Source organism: Vombatus ursinus, unplaced genomic scaffold (genome assembly GCF_900497805.2).
Source record: "Vombatus ursinus unplaced genomic scaffold, bare-nosed wombat genome assembly UNPS02014852.1, whole genome shotgun sequence".
Lineage (NCBI taxonomy): Eukaryota > Metazoa > Chordata > Mammalia > Diprotodontia > Vombatidae > Vombatus > Vombatus ursinus.
Genome location: NW_020954630.1, coordinates 2728303 through 2750752, shown reverse-complemented (window position 1 = coordinate 2750752; position 22450 = coordinate 2728303). Strand labels below are relative to the sequence as shown.

The 22450-nt window shown below is 37.1% G+C and overlaps 1 protein-coding gene across 1 annotated transcript in view; it reads right to left on the bottom strand.

The window, feature by feature from the left end:
* Window positions 1-22450, bottom strand: part of LOC114027188 (polypeptide N-acetylgalactosaminyltransferase 11-like) — a 63837-nt gene that overhangs the window by 9911 nt on the left and 31476 nt on the right. Inside the window, exon 5 of the mRNA XM_027841135.1 lies at window positions 18005-18254. Within this exon, the coding sequence (XP_027696936.1) occupies window positions 18005-18254 (250 nt within the window). The remainder of the gene's footprint in view (window positions 1-18004; window positions 18255-22450) is intronic.

Genomic DNA, 22450 nt, shown 5'->3' with positions numbered 1-22450 from the left:
ACACACACACACACACACACACACACACACACACACACACACACACAGGTCTTTGGGGCATGCCCAGAACATCTAATATGGAGGCATCCTGAAGGGCTTGCCTAGACATATTCAGATAGATAGAACAACAAATAGATTGATAGCTATCTATATAAAATCACATATGTATATATAGTTATCCCTTCCATACCATGATTTTCCACATCGCAGTTTTGATATATTGTTGGCTGACATAAGAAATTAAATGGGAATTTGAGGGGAGTTTTGTGGAAGCTGCAGATGACGCATGAAGGCCAGCAGATGACACAGAGCCTACGACCAAATACTTAACCCAAATTTTACAGTAAGATACTGTAAACATCCCATAAAAGAAAAAGCTTCAGAGTTCTGTGGTATGAAGGGAGGGCCAAAACAGTTTTACATGGATTTTCCAGATCGCGGGGGTGCTTTGCCCCTAACCCTTACTGTGTAGAAGGAATAGCTGCATATGTATATGTGTATATACACAATATATATATGTATCTATCTATGTGAATGTGTATATACATGTACAGATACACATATGTATATGTGTCTATATATATGCATGTGTGTAAGTTGCATAACAGATGACTTTGCATTGATAGAGGAAATGTCTTTTTTGAGAGTTCCTTCCACCACTGAAATCACTACCCTGGACAAAGAAAAAAAAGTTGGCATGCATTATCTGAAGTATGTCTTGTTTGTCAATCAACTGAATAGTTTTTATTTTGTATGGGGAAGACTCAGTCTTATAGCTCAGGGACAAAACTTTCTCCTCTAGTAAAAAAAAAACCACAAACATATAAACTTTATTTTGACTTAATATGGTTGATCAAGATAAGGCTTAGTTCCCTCACTGGTGCTCTATCATTTATGCTAGATTACCTGACCACATGGATCTCATCACACTCTTTTTGTAGCTCTTATGATTTGGAGAGAATAAAATGCCATTCAACATAAGGACATTTTTGCTTAAGAAGTTTATCAAGAATCATCTGCAAGCCAAAAAATACTTATACAAAAGAGGGGTCAAACTCATGGCCCATTGGTCACGTTGCAGCCCACAACACTCCCATGTACTACCCAAATCAGATTAAAATGTAATTGGGAAATATTTAACAAAACAAATGAAGATGCAATAGAACATAGATAATGTTAATATGTGGTTTTCTTAGTCAATAAGTGGTCCACAGGGATTCTTATATGCACTGTAATGGCTCCCATTTCTATATGAGTTTGACACCACTACTGTACAATATCTAAATTTACCATCACCTATAAGACCTGTTTTATACAGCAAAGTATACTCTATACTGTGTATATGAAGTATACTGTACTGAAACCACAGGTAACTTGAAATTTAAATGAAGACGAATGTGATGATTTCGATTGTAATAATGAAGCTAAGCATGACAAAATACAGTGATATAGTGTAGCCTATATAGTTACTTATGCACAAGCTGAACAACAGAGCAAACAGATCTTAGGAGCCACCTATTTGTGATATGTATTACAGACTTCTTCTGGTGCAGGGGTTCTTAATCATTTTGGTGGTGAAACCCATGGACTTCTTCCCAGAATAATTAAAAAAAAAAATAAAGCGCATTGTTTATTTTATTTATTTTTGGTGAGGCAGTTGGGGTTAAGTGATTTGCCCAAGTCACACAGCTAGTAAGTGTTAAGTGTCTGAGGTCAGATTTGAACTTAGGTCCTCCTGACTTGAGGGCCGGTCCTCTATTCCCTGCGCCATCTAGCTGCTCCCAGAATAATATTTTTAAGTACATAAAATAAAAACACAGGATTTTTTTTAAAGTAAACTAAATATACTGAAATACAGTTATCAATATATATGTAAATATTAAAAAAATAAGCTCATGAACCCCTGGGTTAAGAACCCCTAAAAGTTGTAAAAGGCAAAGAACAAAAATACAAGAATGTTGTGCTTTGTAGATGGATTAAAATGGTCATGCACAGAGTGAAATCTTAATCTTATCAATAAAATAATAAATCATCCATATTAAATGGTATCCAGGCTTGGAAAGATCATCTTTTCAAAGGCTTTGCCAATGTTGACTCATTTTGAAGATATTAGGTTGCTCTGTGCCATAAATAAAGCTATATGTAAGCATCAAGACCAGATTTTATATGAGTGATTCTCTGTTAAAAGAGCAGAAAGCTGCCCCTATCTTAGGCATCATGCTAAAGAAAAGATAAACGTGTTTTAACAAAACACTGTTGATTGAGACATATTTTTGAAATGTATCTTTGGTATTTTAAGCTGAAACAAGGCACTAAAAGGTTAGAAAATAGCTAGTGAAAAACAGTCACCAACTCAAAGACCACAGAATGATTCTGTGACTTTTTTTTCAGAGAACTCAATTCTGAGCAGTCTGAACATAAGGTAACTTTTTTTGAAAATGCTTGACAACTTCTATCTAGACAGGTGTCAACAAATCAATTCTCTTTGGATTTAAGCAGAATAAATCTGAGGAGAGTATTGTAAAGGCAAATGCTGCAGTTTCCTATTAAATAAAACCTTTTTTGTGATGAAAAAAAATCTCATCATTCAAGAGCTTTGGAAGGCATTATAAGTAAACCTGTTGTCTACAGGGTATGAGCTAACACATGAATAAACAAAGGAACAAAATATCTTTTCTGACTCGTTCTATTACTTTTTGGTGTTTTCTGTGAAAGATCATTTGAGAGCCACATTCTTAGCCAAGGATATCAAAACTATTCCATTGCTAGATAATTGCCAAGCTTACTTTGAGGAAGCAGTGTCAGTGTCTGGGAATATAGGTGGACAAGTATATGTATTTGCATGTGTATATACGTGTATACATATGCATATACATATAACATGGGTGTGTGTGTATATATATATTCTATGGCACTATATGTATATACATATATGTGTGTATATATATGTGGATACATAGGTAGATAGATAGATAGATAGATAGACAGACCTTACCATTTTCTGTCCCCCTATGTTTCTGGAGTGAATGTTTTTCAGAATATGAAATGTTATTTATTACAGATGAGAACTGATGAACAAGTTGATTCAAGATACTAGACTTCGAATCTTGTCATGACATTAAAGATACAGTACTTTCAACGTTGCTTGTGCCTAGAATTCTGTTCCAAGTCGCACATTAAAGGAAACTTGGAGGAAATTATGACTTGGCATCATATTGGTAGAAGTATCAGTCAATTATCATTATGATAATAATAATCATAGTTCACATTTTAAATAAATCCTTAAGGTTTACAAAGTTTTTCAATACCATAATCTTGGAGCAAGTAGTATAAGTATTATTATTTCCATTTTATAGGTGAATAAACTGAGGGGAAGAGAGAGGAACTGACTCGTGCATAATCACAAAATGTCAGTACTAGGATGCAAACCCCTATCTCCATGCAAACTCCATGGCCAGAATTTTTTTCTATTGTATCAGATGGATCAATTTATAGATGAGAGATAATTTGTAGGCTTTGCAATAAGCTACTTCCCCCACCAAATACCTGAGCACAAATTTCTGAAATGGTAAAGGATGTACCTTTTACAGATTCCATGAACAAATTTACTTGTAAGTGATGAAAATAGAAACTTATGAGTCTGTGGCTCATTGCGATTGTGATGTAGAAATTAGAATAAATATTTTAAATGAGGTTGACTACTCAAAAGACATAATATCAAGAGTGGAGAATAAAATTCTCTGAAGGTTGAGAAAACTACTTAAGAGAAGGCTTTAATAATTGGTCCGATCATTAATTTTTCAGAAAGGCAGCCATACTAGCCTAGGGTTTTGTGGTTTCACATGCTTCTTTCCACCTTTATTTTAAAAAAAAAAAAGGTAATGACCAAAATAATTAGTGATTTTTTTTCAGGAAATCAAGTTTTAAAACTGCTAATAGTTTTCATTCAACAAAATATTATAATTCAATAAACACAACCCAACATAGATATGCATGGAACATTGTGTTGGTATGCCCTATGGTACATCCTGGATAGTATTTCCAAATGTCTTTGCCTTCAGGGAAAGCAGAAGAATCAATAGCAATACTTTCCTAGGCTGTGCATTCCACATCATCTACAAGTGATGCTACTGCTGACTATATCAGCATAATAATGCTCACAATGATGGCTCTGAGTTATTAAGGAAAAAAGTAGCTTATATTTATTGTTTAAGAAAGCTGGGAATGTGACACATTTTAGATTCCTGTTAAATTTTGAATTCCAATGCTGAAATCTCCCATTTATGGAGAAAATTCACTTATCTATAAAGCTGTCAGTACCAGATAACCAATAATCTACTGTGATGTAGGTATATAGACCACTGGACTGAATCTGTACTGATCCCAGGACATATTTTTGAACTTGTTTCCTTGAACAAAAGCCTTATATTACCTTTTCTCCTACATTTTTTTATTTTATAAAAAAAACCCTGAAAACAAGCCAAAATTCAAAACCCTAAAAACACAATGCAATGAAGAATGTGTCTTATCTGATTTCCTGGGCAATATAATATGCTGCTTTTCAGCAAAATTGCTTATTAAATTATAAACTAAAGAAGCTTTCTCTAAAGCTATTTTCTCACCCTCAAAATAACAAATTCGACTTCTTTGTCACTGTAATGGGGCTTTACGCATGCCCAGATCATCTAAGATGAAGGCACCCATATAGGAGATGCCAGAGGCCTGCTTTTGGGAAAAGACATTCTGCATTCCCCTACCATTTGAGTGGCAGTAGCTCTTTCCATTGATTGCCTATCCAGGTTCTGTCCTTCAAACTACCTGACTGGGACAGTGTCTCTCTCTTTTTCTGGCAATGGTCAGGGGGGTGACGGTCCTAGTCACTCATAGCACTGGGTCACAGGGCCTAAAGTAGGGGAGGTAGCCCTTCCCTGTACCCAGCTTAGTTCATGGCATGCTGTGAATGATTAGGATTGTCACCCTTTTTATACTGCTGGAAAGAGAGAGAACAACTGTTACCATCTGGTAGTTTTGTTTTGTTGTTGTTTTGGTGAGGCAATTGGGGATTAAGTGACTTGCCTAGGGTCATACAACTAGCGTCAAGTGTCTGAGGTCACATTTGAATTCAGGTCCTCCTGACTCCAGGGCCGGTGCTCTATCCACTGTGCCACCTAGCTGCCCCACCATCTGGTAGTTTCAAAAATAGCCTGGTTCACCTATGCAGCATTGAAAGGAAGCTATTCCTCCCCCAATTCCTCAATATCCTCTCCTGGAAATGAGTCTCTGTTCTGTTACATTGCTTTAATTTGACAATAATAATAGAAATAGAATTAACTTAGCACCTTAAGGTTTGCAAAGCGTATTACATATGTTACTTCATTTGATCCTCACAACAACCCTGTGATTTAGTGTTGTTATTATCATCTCCATTTCTATAGATGAGGAAACTGAGGTTCAGAGAGCATATGTGACTTGCTCAGGGTCACATTAGTAAGTGTCTGAGGTGGTGTTTGAAGTCAGGTCTTCCTGATTTTCTATGCCTGGAGCCACCTAGGAGCCACAGTATAGTTTTTACATATTCTTTCTATAATTCTTAACATTCTTTTATTTTTGTGTTAGTAACATCTACAATGTACTTCTACAATGTCATTTTCAACTCACACCATATGTCATTTTTGTTCACTTTTTGCTCTAGAAACTGGGACATGTCTTGCTTCATTTGGAGCTTGATGCTGTCTTAATTTATGGGCAAACATCACAATCTTGTAAACTTTAATGCTATTGTCACTAAGGACCATGAAATGTAAAGTTATACATCCTTCACATCTTTAGGCCTTTTCCATTTTGTTCCAAGTCAATTAAGTATTTAAGTGCCTAGGTACTGTGTTAGGTGCTGGGCACACAAAAACAAAAGCAAAACCAATCCCTGCTTTTAAAGACAGTCCACTGTGGGAGAAATCCTGACAGGGTGTTCGTTTGTCTCACTAACTCCAATTATGGAACAATAAAAAATGTCTCATTAAGGTAAGCTCTTTGAATTTTAGTTCTTGGTACAGGTTTGAATGTTTCTAGAATGATTTTGGTAAAAAAATAAATACCAACTCTGTTTTGGAGCCATATTTTGGTGAGGGAGCTATATTAAATTAGAAGAGCGTCAAGAATATATTCCATTTGTGAGGTCACCACACTTTGCATGCTAACCAAATTATGGGTACTAGATTATGGAAGCATCTTCGTTGATTGCCAAGCACCAGATGATAGGTCTTACTGTACCTTTTGGCTCACCACCATACTCTCGCAATAACCTGAAGTACATTAACTTGCCTTTTAAAGTGAAGGTTTGCCATCCACCTTGATTTCACCCTATGTACAAAACACCCTATGTGTTAAAGGAACAAGTAGACAAATGCTTCAAGATGCAACTGCCCATCACTGCTTAGAACTGGTCACTGGAGAGCGATGTGGGCAACAGGAGCTCTTCAGCTTCAGGGAATTTAGAAGGAGCTAGATGTCAGAGCCAGCTACACATATACTAACGTTAAAACATACCTGAGTGTGCAGAATGTTGAAAATGGCAAACTGAGGGGGGAGGGACTTGAATTCATATCACCTTCCCACAACCTGCTTGTCTCAGTGTCAAACTCTAGAAGCCTGACTTCAGACACTTTGGTAGTCTGTCCAAGAACTGTATACTAAAGTCTGACTCCGGTTTATCATAAGACAATTCTGCCTCCAAACTGCATGGCTTTCCTGCATGTCCTTCCCTTGCTCCCCAATTAAGGAGGCTTCAACCTGCAGCCTGGAATCCACATAGACTCAACTCATGAGACATCTCACTCCCATTCCTATCCCCACTCAGGAACAGGGCCCAGAGGATCAGAACAGATCATTCATTCTGAAGCAATAAGGCACCCCAAGAGAGATGGGAGACAGTATGTACAGAGAATCAAATGATCATCACCGAAACTACCAACCTTCAATCAAACCAATCAAACTCAGGACCCTAAATCAAAGAGTCCTGGGAGTAGCAGTGTCTCACAAACCATCAGCCCTCTCTCTGCTCGGGGCCCCAGAACTGTCACCAAGAGGAACAATCACTGGGGAGAAGGGTCCCACCTTCCTGACAACACCAACACTGTTAACCAACTGCTGCTAACAGTCATGAAGCCCAAGAGAAGGGTAGCACCCCCACCCCCACCCCAGCCCTTGCAACCACTGATCCCAGAAGCACCCTCTGTGGAGGTACAACCTGCCAATGGATTCTGTGGGTGCTTCAGCCACTGCTTCTTTAGCAGCCACAGCTACAGCAGACCCAGAAAAGAAATGTCTCACCACTGAAGTCCTTGGCATTGTCAAATGGTTTCACATTAGAAACAAACATGGCTTTATTAATAGAAGGGACATTAAAGAAGAAGCATTTTCCATTGAGCCCTAAGGGCCATGAGAACCTTCCATATGACTTGAAGCTAAAACCTCTTACACATGTTGTCTCTTCCCTATGAAAATGCGAGCTCCTTGAGAGTGGGGACTATCTCCACTTTTCTATTTGTATCCTCAGCCCTTTGCAAAGTGCTTTATGCATAGTAAACATAATTTTTTCATTCATTTATTCAAAAAAGTGTTCTTGAGTGCCTAATTTGTTTGTCACCATATTAAATGCTGGGAAGGATACAAAAGAAGTCTAAGACACTATCCCTATCCCTCAGATGTGAAAAAGACAAAGCAAAAAAATTTTAGGAAATATAAATGATGTTCCTTCCTCTTCTTGCCATACCTCCCTCCCTGGGCTTAAATTTTATTTTAATTGTCAGGAAAATTTTTAAAAATTGGATTTTTTTTACATGATGAATAACATGCTTAACATAAGGATATTCCTACCCACCTTCTACCTCCCCCCCACCACTCCATTCCAAACCTTGGCAAAAAACCATACAGCAGGAGTGGTCTCAGCAGAGAGGGCACTGCTCTAGGAATGAGAAAAACCCTGGGTCAGAGTCTACCATCATACACTTTTTAGTTATATGAAAATGGGCAAAACATTTAGTCTCTCTGATCCTCAGTTTCTATGTATGTAAGATGGTGATAATAATAGTACTTACAGGATTGTTGTGAGGATCAAATAAGATAGTTGTAAAATGTTACATAAATTTCAGCCTTATTGTATCCTGAGAATAAGCAATTCAGAACAATTCTCAAATGAAACAGCAAGAAGCATTTCTACCTCCAAGGTACTGCCATTTTCACATGAGAATGAAGAAAGTTTCTGTGTCTTCTTTGCTCGTGAGCTTTCTTTGGTTGCCTTTGGATTAAATAGTTAGTGGATATTTCTCCCTATGCCTAACTAGACATTGAAAGACTCATGCATCTATTTACTCCTGTAGAGATTAGAAAAGATGAATTTACTGCTCTCCTTGCTAAAAAGTCTCAGAGAAGAAAAGATAAAATCAATTATTGATTTTAGAGTTGAAATATTAACCTAATTATTAATATTAACCTAAATATTAACCTAAGTTTTCCTTAAGATCTACAAATGGGTCAACTCTTTTATTTACTGAAGGCTGAGAACTTAGGTTTATCTGAATTCTGAATATTAAACCAATATTTATTTGTCTTAAGATATTTTCAAAGTTTGTGTAAATGAAGTTTGAATTGATCCAGACTAGATTTTTCACCCACTTTTATCTCACATAAGATAAAATTATTTATGCTGAACAAGCTACTAGACAAATATTTCCACATAAAACTTTAATTCATAACTCCTCTCTCACCTGCTTCAGCATAGGGGGGAAAAAACTTCTGTTTGGACATAATAATACTAAACTAAGAAATATAATGACATGTGAAAAGGTAGAAAAAAAACAAAATTTCAATTTTAAGAAACCCATCAAAATTATTTAAAGAATTATTTCCATAAGCTATAAAATATGATAAGGTCATTGAAATCTACTTTAATATTCTAGATTCAGATATATTCACATTTTTATCTTTCAATAAAAATAAAACATCAGAGGAAACAGAAACCACTGACACTGACCATTCAGAAAATGAGACTGATTTGATTAGACAGAGTTCCATGAGATAAAAGTTCTATTCAGTGAATCTGGAATGCCCTCTCACCCTTTCCTTTTTGTCTGAGCTCCTTTTATGAAAATGAATGTGTCTATTTGACATATTTTCAGGACTTAGCGCTCTTTCTAGTAATATTTCTGTTTGCTCTCTAACAATACTGATAGTCTCTTCCATTCTCAGGGTTTTGCACACAAAATACAAAATTCCCTAATCTTTGGCAGCTTGTCACTCCATTTATAACAAAACAAACAAAATATTTAAACATAAATTCAATTAGCCAATGTGTGTTATTTAAATAAACTAATCTAAAACTTTAAAATGTGATCATTTTATGAGCAACCTAAATTATGCCTAATGCATTTTTTATGTTTTTATGTATTCACTAACATAGTGAATTTAAATCTGGACAGAGCACTAAAAACATGTTTTATATATATATATATACACACTAAAAACATGTTATATATATACATATATAAGTATGTATGTATACATATATATGTATGTATACATATATATAAATTTCCTTTCCCCCCAAAATATCTGCTTCTTTTTTTTAACAACAACAATAACAAATAGGAGAGTAGTTTGTTTTTTATTGACTTCAAAATTTTTGAATATTTTCTTTTTCTATCTAGTAAGAATTTTTAAAACCTTTCAAATTGATAATTTCCCAAGAAAGAATCTTTGCTTTCATTACTCTATATCTAATTTCTCTAATCCAGGGCTTCTTAAACTTTTTTCCACTTGTGACCCCTTTTTATGTTCTAGGAGCATTAGTTGGCATAGTGTGCCCTGAGGACATGTGCAGTGCGAAGTGCACATGTTTTGTATTCAGAACCAAGGCTGCAGTGAAGTTGTGCAATGCAGCATGGGCAAGAGCTGCCAGAAACATCTTGGATTCATTATGCATTTGATTTTTAATTAATTTTTGGTCATTGCATGTTTAGAAACCTTTTACTGTTGCCAAATTTTTCTTGACCCCATATAGGGTGGCAACCCACAGTTTAAGAAGCGCTATTCTAACCCACTGTGGGTTGACCCATGGTATCTGAGAGTTAGAGGCAATCTTGGAGGGGATCTAGACCAACCTTTGCTTGATAAACCATTACTCAGCCTACACCTGAACACTTCTAATGAGAGTGAACTCACTCTCTATTGAACCAACCCATTTCCTTTCTGGCATCTTTAATTGTTAAGAAATTCTTCAGACAGTTAGAAGGGAAATCACAAGTTATATCCAGTCCAACTTGTACCTGAACCAAAATCCTTCTCTGAATATATGTATCCACAAGAAGTGATTATCTGCTACCTGACCCTCTCCGCACCACTATTACCCTTTCTGTGCCCAAAGGTCAGATGGAAAGAACTCCATTCCTTTTGAAGCAGCCAGCTCAGCTTTTAGATGCTAATTGTTAGAGAGTTTTTCATCATTTGGAGCTAAAAGCCTTTAGGCTAACTTTATGACTTTAGTTTATGCCTTCAATTTAGCCATGCTGTCACTAAATGGCAATAATATGATACTCATTGCCATGGTCACATGGTTGGGGGTGAAATGCATAATTTGAGACACAAAATGCTGGCTCTCTGGTTTACCACCCACACATTTATAAACAGTACTTTTCATGACAAATTAATATCAAAAATACAAACCTTTCTATTAAGAAAATTAAGCAACTTTAAACAAAACCTAAAGGAGAATCCTTTAGAGGTATTCAACCTATGCCATGCCTGCTGAAATTAGTATATGAAATTATTCTGAGTAACATTCATATAGCAATTCAATTAACCTCCAATTCCAGGACAGGAAAAAAGCACCTGACTTTATTTTATCCCCTACCTTGGAGTGATATTACTCTAATCTCTGTTGCTATGCTGTGACTGGAAAAAAATTTAACATGGTCAGCTGTTCCACCAACCCCGTAGTATCTCAGATATTTTAAATGTTGTTTTAGTATAACATTTCAAGATTTTCAAAGAAATTTCCTCACCACATTGTGAGGTGAGTAGTACAAATCTTATCACATTTCACTGATAAGGAAACCAATTCTGAGAAGTTCAATGACTTAACTCTCATGGTCAGATAGCTTTTGAGTGTTTGAAGTGGGATTAGAACCCAGGTCTCCTGGCTTCAGCATTCTTTTTCCTAGGCCACACTACCTCTAAATAAATGTTGAATTGAAATAAAATTTGCATTTGGAACTGAGTGCTGGAGATTGAGAGATAAAAAGCTATGAAAAGTGGTTAATCATTCTGATATTATAGCTCTTTCCACATTGGTGGCAAGGAGAAGCTTTTTTATTGTGAGTTTGTCTTTGCTGGTAGTTGTGGTGCAACTAGGAGACTAGCCAGGTTCTGATTAATAGGAATGATGAATTTCCCCAAAGAGATCATACTGTTTGAACTTGCACTACATTTTTCCATTGGTCTGGAACAAGGACCATATTTTACATAATTATAACTTAGAAGCAACTTCGAGTGCAAATTCAAATTCATACAACTATTTTACGGATAGAATGCACTATTGGCAGTAATCACAACCTATCTGTGTTATAAAAGTCCAACTGAGAGGTGATGAGGGCCTGAACTAGGGTGGTATGTTAATGGAGAAAAAAGGATATATGGAAAAGTTGTTGTGGAGGTAGAATGAAAAAATTTGGCAATTGATTGACTGGGGTTGAGGATGGAGAAGCCCTAGATAGAAATAAGGAAATTTGAAAGGCTAATCTAAGATCTGTATCTTCCTTGGCTTTGTATGTGGTGGGTGCTTAATAGATGTTTGTTGAATTTTCACTTTTTAATTTTTATTTTAAATTTTGTTATTATTTTTAAACTTTCTTGAAAATAGGAAAATACCACTTTTAATTTAAGAGGAATCATTTTGAAGAGAAAAATAAGAGTGGTCTTCAGGGGAACTCTGCAGAGAACAAATACAGGGAATGCATGCTCAAGGATTACAGTAGTTTAGACGTCATAGCCCTAGGCCATATGGCCTCTAGATCTCAGAGTTTAGATGTTTGTCTACAGAAATAATTGGAGAAGTCAAGCTTAATCAACAGTGCAAAATCAGCCAGAATAACCAGTCAACAAAGTTGCTTCAGGAAAATCAAGTAAGAAAAAAGAAGAATGAGTCAAAGGTGTGAAAAAAAACTTACAGGGACTAGAGCCAGGAAAAGCTCTAAGAAAGTAGAGTGGGCACAACACCCAGGTTAATGTAGAAAGGCCCAGAGCCTACGAAAGAATCTTTGTAAGTCAATGGGAAAAGAACTTTTTTCCTGCCCAGGAAACCAGAGGAAGGAGAAAAGGAAGAATAGTCAATGTGTTGAGAGACTGGGAGTCAAAGTTCTAGAAGATGTATCAGACCAAGTCTTGATCAAGAAATCCAAGATAAAAGTCACAATGAGTCATTTTTTTCAGTCTATATTGGCATAGGAAGACAGATAGAGAGGTCTGCAAACATCAAAGATAAAGTCCATCTGAAGGTATGCTACCTAGAGCATTACAGCATCTCTAGGGACTAAAAGAGAACTGAGGTTGTGTACCAGGGCTGTGAGCACCAGGACAGGGAGACAGGGACCCCAAACTTGTGCAGGATGTGGGAAGAAGTGCCAACTGGTAGCTCTATTGCTCACTATGCAGTTCCAATTCACACATCCACAGCAGACTCAGGAAAGGACCTGCATCTAGGGGTAGAATTTTAGGATGAGGAGTGGTCATAGGCCCTAGATTATGTAATGATCAGGGAACAAGTTTAGAAGCAAATAGTACCTGTGTGGTTCTAACCTCAAGAACGGAGCAAGGATGCATTTCTAGCTTCTAGCCAAGTTTGAAGCCTACAGTGGAATAACCAGAACAACAATCCCAGATCAAAAAGAACCCTGCAATTTGACCACTCTGAGTCTACAGAGTTTTCCAGCTGAATTATAGTGGCAGAGTCCAGCAGTAGGGGAACTTCCAATCAGGAATAAATCCACAGACATGTTGCTCAGACTCAATTCTGGATTAGAGCTCAGACCAGAAAAAAAGCCTAGACATCACATTTCAAGATCTCATAAAAGATAACTGCCAATATCTCTTAGAACAATAGGGCAAAATGGAAATAGAAAGAATCCATTAGTCATCTCCTGAAAGAAATCCCAAAATGAAAACTTCCAGGAATTATAGCCAAAATTCAGAGCTTTCAAGTTAAAGAAAAACTACTGAAAGCAGCCATAAAGAATTCAAGTACCAGAGACTCAAATCAGAATCATCCAAGATTTAGAAGCCACCAACAGAAGCCAGGCAATCAGTATGCATTAAGTGCCTACTATATTCCAGTAATGAGATAGAAAAGAGCGCTTGAGGCAGATGGAGCAAGCAGAATGTGAGATAGGAGACAAGATGCAGGATGTGACTAGCCAGAAAAGTGATCAAAGAAGACTATGCATTGGAGTCCCCATTGTGGACTTGTCTGTGTGCTTTCACAAAGCACCCTCAATTCCAGAACAATTCCCCCCTCCCTTTCCTGTTCTCTTTGCTTATCACCTCTGGACCACTTGATATCCCAGGCATTTTTGGAGCCATGCTTTCTCCTTTCATTCTCTTGTCCCCTTCCTCCTATTCCATAAAATTTTATTTGAACCATACCTCTAACCTGGCTAACTGCCTTTGCCTCCTCCAGGAAGCAGGGACCACTCTGCTCCCTTAGGGGAGGAGAGCCTGTGGTCTATGCTCTGCCTGCTTGGCTGCATCACCCCAATATATGCCTTTCTTTAGCTTGGAGACTGTCCAAGTAAATTCTTTCAGGATACTAGGACATGCATGTCTATTCCTCACACCTAAGGTAACACCCCAACATTCTTGGGGTCCACCCTGAACTCACCACCAATGGCTGCAGAGGTCTAATGAATTCTTTCACACCTGAACCAGCTCTCCCAACTCTAACCTCAACACTAGAATATTGTACTAATCACTGGGGATAAGACAATTCCTGGCCTTAAAGAGTACAATTTAATGGTGAGACACCTAATTTGTATCAGCATTATAATGAAATATAGGACTTGAATTATGTTCCAGAAGGCAAAAGATCTCAGCTTACAGCTAACAATTACTTACCCAGTAAAACTGAATATAATCTTACAGGTGGAAATGGACTTTTAATGAAATAGGATTTCCAAACATTCCTGATGAAAAGACCAGAACTATGTAGAAACATTGAAATACAAACATAGGGGATAAGAGAAACATAAAAGGTAAACATAAGTGAGCAATCATAAGAGACTAAACAAGGATACATTTTTTATACTCTAATATATGAAAATAATACATGTATCCCCGTTGGATCTTTATCATCAAGGATCACAGAGGGAAGAATCTAATTAGGCAGGAAACCTTTTATGTTTTGATGATCTTAAAAAAAAAGAATGGAAAGGGAGGGAAAGAGGAATGCACTGGGGTAGGGAGAAAGAGGAAGGATGGGGAAAATAATCTCACATTATTGGAGTATGCAAGTAGTCTATATAAATAAGGAGGAAGTAAAGAGCAGGCAATACTTGAACCTCACTCTGAGCTGGTCAAAGGAGAAAATACACTCACATGTTGTGCACAGAAAAGCATTTCACTGGACAGGGAAACAGGAGGTAAAGTGGTTAAGAGAAATGAAGAAATAAGAGGGAGGGCAACTTAGGGGAGGCATTAATTATAGAAAAAAGCAATTCTCAAAGAGAAGTTGAGAAACAAAGAGAAGGAAAAATATAAGAGACTAGGATGCAAGGAAATGCATGATGTTCATGAAAGACGTTATGAGGCCAAAAGGAAGAAGTTTTGGAAAGCCAATCAGATTAGAAATACTTTTAATAAGCCAAAGGGTCACACATCCAGAACTGAGACTAGAAAGCAGATTTGAGCATGTCTGAAAAAGCTAGTATCCTTGTCAAATCAAATCTATTTTGGCTAAAATACCTAAGCTTGATTTACAACCAATTTAGAAGTGAGCTGGCTAACTCTATAGACAAGATCTGGAAAAAAAGAAATTCAATAAAAAGAAAATTTAAATTAAAAGAGTTAAAGTCTATTTCCCTGTAACTTTTTAACTTTGCCTTTTGTTTATTATGCTAATTTCCTGTTTGCCTGCTGTCAATATAGCTATAACCTGCATAATTATTTTCCTACTCAAAACCATTTTACAATGTCATTAATATGGTATGACCAAAACCCACTAACATCATTACATCAACAGCATTTATGGTATTTACCTTATTGAATGTCCCCTATAATTCTGTTAAAATATGTTTTTGCAGAACCAATTAATGATATTAGATAGGGTGTTTCTGTCATAGTAAAGCCCTTTCAAGAAAAGTGTTTAAGGTAGCAGAACATGGGTAGTAAAACTGGGCATGTAAAGCTGCATCTTTTCTCTCTGCCCCATATCCTTTCTTCTTTCTGCTATCTGAGAGAAGAAAAGGAGTAATGATTCTAAATTAGCCTCAAACCCAGAGAGCCACACTTATGCTAAGGGGACATTTGACAACTAGCTAAAACAGTTAATTCTTAACTGAAGTTAGAAGAAGATGCAGTGGAAACAGTAAAGCAGCACAATGAACCAATGAGCCAAATTTTGAAGCTTAATGGGAATAGGGGGAAGTATTATAATAAACTAATGAGCATTTTTAATAGAAATTATAAGAGGTGATAACACTTTGAAACCTACAACATAAAAGAATTTAGGATATGACAAAGGTAACTCATGGTGGCTCTTACATTATCCTTCAGCTTTTAATTAAAATTAACTTCACTTCTGCAGGTACTGTTTCAGAATGTGAAACCTCTACTGACACAACTCTTAAGGAGCTATCCTTGGTACTATTTCAGCAAGGTCTGTTAGACTATCTAGTTTTTGCCTGGCACCATAGTTACTACTTTGAACATTGCTAAGCCTGGATTTTCTGCTCCTGCCTTAAACGGTCTTTGCACCAGATGCTAGTATCCATTACATTGTACCTTTTGCCTCTTAGATTTTTCCTCTACCCCTGTCAATTAGTTTTCCTTCTATCATTCCTTAAACTGACTGCATGAAATACACACACTCACACACACACACATGCAGACACATATATTTTTGTGTTCCCCAATCTTGATTTTAAAACTGGATGAGTTTATCTTTTTAAAACAATAATAAAAATAAATTGCTTTTTTACTTCTACATAGTCTTTAATTAATCTTCCTTCTCACCCCCTTTGTGAATCAGATAATCTCTATAGAAAAGTTATGCTTAAAACAGCATAGAAAGTTCTAAAAATGTGTTATATACTTACCCAAAGAAGGCTATACACATTGACAAAAACAACAACAAAAAACCAACCTTGCCATTTAAAGAGTTAATGCTCATATTTTATTAATTACTAGGGAAGATGGTTTTCTCTTCCCCTCCTCCCTTCCTCCTTACTATTTCAATCTTCCCCTTCTACTTTCACTTCTACATTATAATATTCTCTCCCTCCCCTCAATTTCCTTCTTCCCCATTCTCAGAGAGTAACAGGAAGGGTTGGGGGTAGAGCATAAAATGTAATACAGTTAAGTTTCTTTCTCAGCTATCCTAAATTTTCTTTTAACCTCTTCTTTTACAGTTTATTATAAAGCTCATCTTAATATAATGCTCTTGATTAGAATTATCCTTTCTAATTCATCCTGTTTTAGCTAGTTGTCAAAAGCCTCCTTAGCACAAACTTGGTTTTCTGGGTTTGAGGCTAGCCTAGAATTATTACAGCTTTGCTCCTTTCTTCCTCTCAGATTGCAGAAAGAGGAAAGTTTATGGGGAGAGAAGAAAAGATGCAGTTTAGGGGACTGACATCTCATATCCCTATGAAGAAAGATGCAAAATCTCTTTCTTGCAAGACAGAAAGCTCTTTGACCAATTCCATATAGTCATAGATGGCCTTTCCCTTGTGCAATATCTCTGACTTTTACTATTTTTTTAAAAAAGAAAACATTTCTGACCCCATTCCTCTGGTATTTGATTTAAATCTACATATAGCTTTGGTGTTACTTAGACAAGGTTGCCCCCTAGCAATTGCTTTAGCTATAAAGTGCTTTGCTTTTTATAGCATCCATGAGAAGTTATTTCTATCAGAAGCTTTCAGTAACAGAGAAATCACAAACTTCAGACTTAGATCATTTAAAGCAAAGAATTAACAGTAAATTAATTTTTTGTGTTTTATATATATACATGTTTACACATACATGTGTGTGTATATAAGTCCACATACATTACTAGAAACAATTTACAAAGACAAGAATTAGGAAAATTATATAAACTCCAATACAAACTCTAGACAATAAATCCTTGATGGAAAAGTCTCTGTTTGACCTTGACAGGAGGTGCCTTTTGTGCAGAATTACAGCAACAGTGCCATATAATCAATTTGATTAATATGTTCATATGCACCTGAATAGAAGATCCAAAATAGAGAGAGCTAGGTGACATAGTGGAGAGAACACTGCACATGAAGACCTGAGTTCAAATCCTGCCTCAGCTGCTAGTTATGTAACCCTGGGCAGATCACTTATCCTCTCTGTGTCTCAATTTGCTCATCTATAAAATGATAGCGTTGGACTCAATGTCCTTTTCTCTGTCTCGATTGATGCTTTAACAATTACTCACACATATGTGAAATTAGATGAGGCACCAATACCATGAATATTTTGGAGCATAATGTTCATCTTGAGTTAAACGTGCAGAGAACTAAAGCCTTCCATGGGGCTGTCAAATGTTGTTAGGCCACTGAATGTTTCTGGAAAAGTCGTACACCAAGAATTTCAGAAGGGACAATCCATCGGAAATCCTAATGCTTTCTATTCTTTAAGTAAAAGAAACTGAAGGAATTGCCTCTCCAATAAATAGTTCATTCTTTACTATAAAATACACACTAGTTAGTTTTCTATCTATTAAGAGAAATCTTACTTTATTGGTGCAGCAGCTCCTTCTGGTCCTAGTAAGTTAGATGGAGGGACTTGCTCCCATTTAAAGTGCAGATTCCAGGTGAACCCTCCACGGAGGATAGGAGATGACATATACTTGAGAGTGTAAGCACTGATTGCATCAATTAGAGGGCACACCACCATTCTGTAGTCTTTTTGGATCGCAAACAATAAGGGCTGTAGCCACATTTTATTCACCTCACAGTGGCTGTCTAGGAACACAAGAACTTCTCCTAGGAACATAAAACCAAAGGTCTAGTAGGTCCTAATAACATTCAACTTGGATGCTACTACTCCTTCAATCCAAAATACCCATGTTAAAATACAATTAGATTTGGGAAGCTAGGTGGTGCAGTGGACAGTGCACTGGCCCTGGAGTCAGGAGGACCTGAGTTCAAATCTGGCCTCAGACACTTGACACTTAATAGCTGTGTGACCCTGGGCAAGTCACTTAACCCCATTTCCTAGCAAAAAAAACAAAACAAAACAAAATACAATTAGATTCAATGGGCATTTTTGAGCACCTGCTATATGTTGGATTATCAGCAAATCAATAAACATATACTAAGCAGCTGATATGCGCTAGGCACTGTGCTAAGTGCTGGGGATATAAAGAAAGATAAAAATAGTATCTTCCCTCAAGGAGCTGTCAGTGTTGTTAAGAGTTTAAGACAATTAGAAGACATAGCCACTGTATTCAAGAACTTTGCAACAGTTAAATAACAAAATAAAAAATGCAAAGTTATATTCCACTAACATTAAGTGCAAAAATAGTGTAGATAATAAGTACCATAGAGCTTCAGAAAAGAGAAAGGTTACAGTGGGCAGGAATGGAGGAGGATGAAATAGGAATTGAGTTAGGTCTTGAAAGACAGAGAGGATTTGAATCAATTAAATAATTAGAGTATTGCCCAAGATGTACCAAATACTGTGCTAAATGCTTTGGGAAATACAAAGAAGCTTGATAGGTCCTTGCTCACAAAATGCTCATAATTTAGTTATGGTGATATGTCTAACACAAACAGAAAACAATAATGACATTACAGAATAAAGCCTATACTGTGTGATATGATTAGTGCTGTAATATAGAAGGGAGAGATCACTCCAGTCAAAGGAGGTTTCTTAAAGGATGGAAAGAATGAATGAATGATTGAAAAAAAAAACATTTATCAAGTATCATGAGCAAAGCATTGTGCCAAGCGCTGGGGATACAAACAGAAAAGCAAGGCAATTTGTGCTCTCAGGGAACTCGCGTTGGACAAGAATGGAAGATTTGAGCAGGGGCTTATAGGATGAAAGGGACTAGTTAGAAGGCAGAAAGAATTAATTCCAAGTGGGGTAGAGAAAAGAGTAAAGAACACTTTACATGGAAGGAAAGCAAAGGTAACAAGGTGGGAATGAATTTATCTTCTTTAGGGAAAATCATCATCAGAGTAGCCTGGCTAGAATGGAGTTTGTATTAGGAAAGAGTGGGAGATAAAAAGTTGGGGGCAAAATGTGGAAGGCTTTGAATGCCAGATCAGAAGAGTTCAAGCTTTGTCCTGTAGGTAATGTGAAGCCCCTGAAAAAAAATTTTTTAAGCTGAAGAGGGTCATGGTTAGTGAAATCCTCTACTGTCATTCAACTGCTTTTACATATATGTATACACACATACATATATATCTCAGAATAATATATATCTCAGAATAAAATATTAAATATGAATGAAACTACCAATCACAAATCAGGTCCAATGTGGGAAGTTTAGTCAAAAATTCTTTCTGAATGGAATTGTTGCTATTTAAAAAGCTTACACATGCATATGAAACTCTCTTAAAGAATTTAAGCCATATTCCAGTTTAGCTACACAGGCAGCTCTGTGTCTGATTCTTCCAAAGTTCCTATGGCAACATAGAGAGCTGAATGTGATTATTTCTGAGAGCTGAGTGACCATAGCAACTGGATGACTGCAAATATGAGAGATTAGGTTAATTTGTTTGTAGTCATGTCAATCCATCAATCAAAAGTTATTAAATGCTTACTATATGAAAGAAACTGTACTGAGTGATGGGACACAAAGACTAAACTGGAACAGTTCCTTGCCCTCAAAGAACTTTCATTCTAATAAAGGAGACAAACTCCTCCATATATAATATATATAGCATATACACAAAATGAATACCAAGTAGTTTGAGGAGGAGGTGCCCTTGTAGCTGGATGGAAAGGGACTAGAAAAGGCTTCATGAAGAAGGTGGAGCTTGAGTGAGTCTTGAAGGAAACCAGGGACTCAGAAGTGGAAGTAAGGAGAAAGTGTTTTCCATCTATGGGGACCATTCAATGCAAATACATGGAGAAAGGAGATGGAGAGCTGTGTGAGTGCAGAACAGGGAGGACAGGTGGGCAGGGTTCTCCTTAAGTTTCTGGCTAGGCAGCCAGCTGAAGTGCTGCTCCCAGGAATCTATAGTAAAAGCTCACCATCTTGGGAAATAGTGGGTCCAGTTTAGCTGGTTTGAGTAAGACTAACCTTTTCTCCCAGTTCCACAAACTTGTATAAGTCAAAAGGCAAGATTTCCATGATCATGGAGCAGGCCAGTCAATTAAAGTGAGTCCTGATTTGGGACTGTATTTCATAGGATCATAGATTTAGAGTAAAGAAGGGGCCTTAGGAATTATCTCAGATGGTGGTAGAGTAGGTAGAGTGTTGGGCCTAAAGTCAGGAAGACTTGAGTTCAAATTGACCTCATACTAGTTTTGTGACTTTGGGCAAATCTTTTAACCTCTATCTGCCTCAGTTTCCTCAAATGTAAAGTGGGGATGATAATAGCACCTACCCCAAAGGGTTGTTGTGAGGATCAGATGAGGTAATATTTGTAAAGCTCTTACTTATAATAATAGCTAACATTTTTATGGTGCTTATTATGTACCAGGCACTAACACTTTGCAATTATTATCTCATTTGATGTAGATACTATATAAATCCTTATTCCCTTCCCTATTTAACTCTTTCATTTTATGGGAGTTGAGGAGCATGAGGAATTGAGGCCCAGTTAGGCCTTTGCCATCTCAGTCTGGATATAAGCACCCTTTGACAAATTATTCAATTAAAGTCTGCTGATTCCATAGGAAACTCTAGGCAGAACCTGGAAAATATTCATATACTCTACCACTGATTCCAGCACCAATGTTGGAGCTGGCAACTTCTCTGATTGTCTGACTCCGCACAAAGCTGTGGATCCAATATATCTCAGCATCATTTCAGAAATTCCTCAAAGTTGCTAAGCAGTAAGCTATCCCATCATTTAAGAGAAGCCCATCTCAGATTTAGAGGGGACCTCATAGGTCTGCTTCATCCAACCCATACCTGAACAAGAATTCTGTCCTCAACACTCCTGATAAGTTGTCATCCAGACTCCATTTAAAGGCTTCCCACAACCTCCCAAGACAACCCACTTCCTCCAGAGACAAGATCAGTATGGAGGGGGATCCAGAGAGGTATCAATAGCAATGATGGGATGCACCAGTCACTACCTCTGCAGTAATTCTCTGAGGCCAGGGACTATGTCTCACATTTCTTCTTTAGTCTCCCTAATGCTGAGCATAGTGGATTGCATAGGGTAAACACTCAAATATTTGTCATTAATTTAGTTGAGGTGTTTCCTTCACTGTTGCATCATGTAAAACATATACATTATGTAGACCATTTCATCAATTATGCATTGTGCAGGCCATAAATGATATACCTACCCTCTTCCACCACTGTAGTCAACTAAAAGGAGTCTGACACAGAGTCAATATTCATAGGAAGCACTATTCTGATTTGCCTAACAATGCTTCTAGATGTGAGGAAAATCACCTTTTATCTTTTTTTTTAAGGCAATTGGGGTTAAGTGACTTGCCCAGGGTCACACAACCAGTAAGTGTCAAGTGTTTGATCTGAGGCCTGATTTGAACTCAGGTCCTCCTGACTTCAGGGCCGGTGCTCTATCCACTGCACCACCTAGCTGCACCTTTTTATCTTATACCTATTTAATTTTAGAGAGGTTCACTGTTCATCTGAAGTGTTTTTCCAAGCTATGTGTATTTGTGGGGCAGCTCAGTGGGGCTGTATATCCAACTGCACGTCCGAATTCCACTTGGTTTAGCCTGTGTTAGGGATAATTCTTTGAAGTGGTATAAATCTTATTAAAGAAACTATAGTGTTCTGGGGTTTGAGCAATCAGAACAATGTAATCCACAAATAAAAATATCTGAAGGATCCCCCCAGCTAAAGGGAATCCACTCTGTGCAAGGTATTCTCCACAACCATGGCAAACATATTTGGTAAGTATTTGTCTCTCTGTTCTATCACTCATTTGTGGGAACGGGGGAGAGGAACAATATGAGGAAGGTGCAGCTAAATGGAAATCTATGTAAGTTTTCCATGGAGAAGCAACTAAAAAGGTCCATGGAG